Source organism: Panicum hallii, chromosome 6 (genome assembly GCF_002211085.1).
Source record: "Panicum hallii strain FIL2 chromosome 6, PHallii_v3.1, whole genome shotgun sequence".
Lineage (NCBI taxonomy): Eukaryota > Viridiplantae > Streptophyta > Magnoliopsida > Poales > Poaceae > Panicum > Panicum hallii.
The window spans coordinates 39,263,159-39,266,973 of NC_038047.1; the positions used below are offsets into that span (position 1 = coordinate 39,263,159).

The window sequence follows — 3,815 nt, forward strand, 5'->3', positions numbered from 1 at the left end:
CAGGCTGTTACAAAAATATAACTACCCAGATGCTGATAATCCCATAATCTGGCACCACCTAGCTAACTACATATATAATCCATCACCTATAATCAAGGGATCCAAACAGACCTGAGATTTGTTGTTACCCAGAGTTTCTTTTAATCTATATTCATAATATAGATTTCTATGATCTCTATCCTACCCAAACAATGTCAGATTGGATTCTCGCGATGGCCGTGGTTGTGTCGCGAGGAAGGGTTGAAGAGTGAGCGTAGCAAGAGCAGGTTTTCTTCCGAATTGTCTCCAGTTAGTTTTTTTTTCTGGTTTTAAGTTTTGTGGGCATGGGAAGGCTAGTTTAGCTGTGGGACCGGGAGAGAACGTGGAAGTGGAACGCGGGCGTAGTGGGGGCGAACGCACCGCGCGTGCACCCCATTTTTCGCCTTCGCGGAGTCTCCCCCGCGGTGACCGCGCCCATCGCAAGTTTCCGCTTCCGCCTCGTCTCGTCTCCATCGCGCTACCCCCTGCCCTCCTCGCGGTTCCGTTCGTGAAGACGACGAGGCGACTGAGGAAGGGCTGGCTCGTGGCGTCAACTGGGATCATGGCGGAAGGGAGCGAGGAGGCCGAGGCGGCATGTCGCAGAAACGCCGGCGCCAAACGACGCGCAGGGAGAGGTGGACCGACGGTTACGCATCCAGAGACAGATTAGCACGGGGATTATTAAATGGAACGGATTTTCACATGGATTTTTTTCCGAAGACCAGCAGGCCGGCCCCGCCTTTTGCACTCCTCGACCCTTCCCATGGAAGCCGTCAACCGGGGAAAGACCGGACTGCCCCCCTAGAAATCCCAACAGAACCCTGAACCCATACTGCTTGGCCGCATCTGATCCGAGTCGCGGAGATTATTCTCCTCCTCGTCCGTTTCCCTGCGGAAAAGAAGCCGGCGCGGCGTCCCTCCGCCGCCCACGGCCGAAATGGCGGGAGCCGAGGGGGCGCAGCCCCAGCAGCACCACCCCTGCAGCATCTGCATGGAGCCCATGGCGCCCGCCGCGGCGCACCGCGGGGGCGCCGCCTGCGCGCACGCGTTCTGCCGCGCGTGCCTGTCCGGCCACGTCCGCGCCAAGCTCGAGTCGGGCGGCGGCGGCGGCGGCGCCGTGGTGCGGTGCCCCGACGCGTCCTGCGCGGCCGCGCTCGACCCGGAGCTCTGCCGCGGGGCGCTCCCGCCCGAGGTCTTCGAGCGGTGGTGCCGCGCGCTCTGCGAGTCGCTCTTCCTCGGCGCGCGCCGCACCTACTGCCCGTTCCCGGACTGCTCCGAGATGATGGTGGCGGACGACGACGGCGGCGGTGCCGAGGAGTGCGTGACCCAGTCCGAGTGCCAGGGGTGCCGCCGGCTCTTCTGCGCGCGGTGCGGGGTGCCGTGGCACGCCGGCGTGTCCTGCGAGGAGTTCGCGCGGCTCGGCGAGGGGGAGCGCGCGCGGGAGGACCTGCTGCTCGTGGAGGCCGCCCGCGAGGGCAACTGGAAGCGCTGCCCGCGATGCAGGTTCTACGTCGAGAAGTCCAGTGGCTGCCTGCACATTACCTGCAGGTAAAAAAAATGCCTCTTTTTTCGCAGTGCTGAAAACTAACCAAACTGATTTTCGTCCTTGTAACTTCGATCTACTTTGGTATTTCGTATCACATTCAAGTTGCTTGATTCAATTGTACAGATGTGGGTTTGAGTTCTGCTATGGATGCTGTAAGCCATGGGCTCTGATACATGACGGCTGTCCTGGGGCCTGAAACAGGTGTGGATCATGCTAATCAGTGTACTTTATGTGGTTTACCATTAAAACCATGTATCGTGTCCTTTGTTGACCTTTCAAGAGGATGCTGAGGTCCATCTGGCTTTTGCTTGACCTTAATTGACTACTAGTAATGTGCAGTGATTGTTTGGTATGCTCTGATTTGAGCTAAGTTTGTAGGACTTACAATTCTGCGACGAGTTACGTGTCAAATTGTCTGAACAAAACTATTGTGTGCTAGTCCAATTAGCTGTTCTTGTTTAGTACTTCAACGACAAATTATTGATACGCGGAAATGCTTCTTTTTTGGTGCTTTGTGCCTGTGCTGTGTGATGGGAACTTTTCCATTTCAGAGATTGTATTTTGGTTTCTGTTTTTCGAACTGGAAACAGAGAGCTAGAGTTGCAGTAAGTGCTATGTCACTGCTGTATAGCTCTTACTGTGGGCTGAGGGTGTTTAACTTTATGACATATGTCTAGTTGTTGCCTTGTTAGTGTAGGCCTGTTTTCAGTATTTGGTTTTATTCTGGACTGAGCAGTAGTGTTCAGTTAGTCAGTGGTTTTGTGTGAGCATTGCCTTTGTTGGGAAAGGTAACTTGTGCTGTGGACAAACAACTTTATGCATAGACTTTGTCATCTTTGAGTCAGTCAGCTTAAACTGAATTACTGAAGCTATTCAAATTTGTGTAAATTAGTCTTGCATGGAACTACTGATGAGCTACAAAAGTTTCTTGTTATATTCTTCTCTTTTGGCACCTTATTGACAGTCTTATCCTCGTTTCTATTATCCTTACTGAATTTAAGACTTAGTGCTTGACAGATAAATTTAACAGCAATTTGTGTAAAATTATTAGTTTTGTTTAGTTGGTGATTTTCAGAACAGCTGATGGTAATTGCTCTATCATGGGAGTCCTTATTTTCATAAATTCACTCTTTATTCCTTTATTCTTTTAAGCTGAGAACTTGTGAAATATGCTCCTGTGCATATTATATTTTCATGCTGCTATGTATACCTTTCAGGTGTTAGTCTTGTGCACTGTCACATTGCAACGTTTGGAAATGGAAAAAAATACAAATAACATTTCTACCTAATTTCATTTGTCTTCTAGCACTTCCATCTCTATTACAAAAGTAGCTGTTGTATTGTCCCATTTCTGTGTTCTGTATATTGTGATCCACCACATGGCACCATGCCATTAGCCCATTACACCCCTAATAAGTTAGTTATCACTTGAGGAAAATAGTGTAAGGAGAAGAGATAATATCTTGCTTGGACAGTAGGACCATATAAGATCTTCATGAATCTTGATGTTGGTCCCATATGCGCTGAGGTTTGCTTTTGTTATGTTTGAGACCAAGACTGGCTTTTAAGGTGGGTCCCACTAAAAAAAAATCTCCCCATGGCCACATGCGGCCCCGGCATAGCGACAGCAGGCCTTCCTATGGTAGCACGGGCAAACATCCCTGCCATGGCTTCATTTGTTTATTCCTTGACGGCGGGTCTCAAACTTGAGACTAGTCGTTAGTGTATTTCATTTAAAGCCGGTGCTTGTTATGCATATGGTCGACTTTGATATTGCCAACTTATCCTTAAGACCCCTGTTTTTCACACACTACTGGTGCCGTATATTTTTGGTGCAATGCTGCTTTTATATTTAAGCATAAGGAGTAAGCTTACAATACAGAGAATTAACAAATGAAATACTAGTATTTTGTTGTACATTATAGTTGATAGGAGACGTTTGATTCAACTGCAGGTCTGGCTTCAATTCTGCTGTGGCTCCGCCAAGCAATGGGAGCTGAATACATGGCGGTTTCAGCATGAAGTAGGTACCGATGTTACTATCAGTAGGGTTTCTCTGGACTCTCATGTGAACCATGAATAGTCTGGCATCCTCTAGAGAATTTTGGAAGGTTCTCCTGTTTGTGGTTGGTCTTAACGAACCTTCATTACAACTATATGGGTGCCAGACGTCTTTCTTTAGTTTAAGCTAAGCTTGACAGTGCTTGAAATTTGCAATGCATTATAAATATGGGGAATTGTGTTGACAAAA

The 3,815-nt window shown here is 48.8% G+C and overlaps 1 protein-coding gene across 1 annotated transcript; it reads left to right on the forward strand.

The window, feature by feature from the left end:
• Positions 1–751: 751 nt before the first annotated feature.
• Positions 752–3,815, forward strand: LOC112896422 (probable E3 ubiquitin-protein ligase ARI9). The gene is made up of 3 exons (XM_025964382.1): positions 752–1,566; positions 1,688–1,765; positions 3,519–3,815. The coding sequence occupies exons 1-2, from the start codon at positions 956–958 to the stop codon at positions 1,758–1,760; spliced, it is 684 nt and encodes a 227-aa protein (XP_025820167.1). The 5' UTR covers positions 752–955; the 3' UTR covers positions 1,761–1,765; positions 3,519–3,815.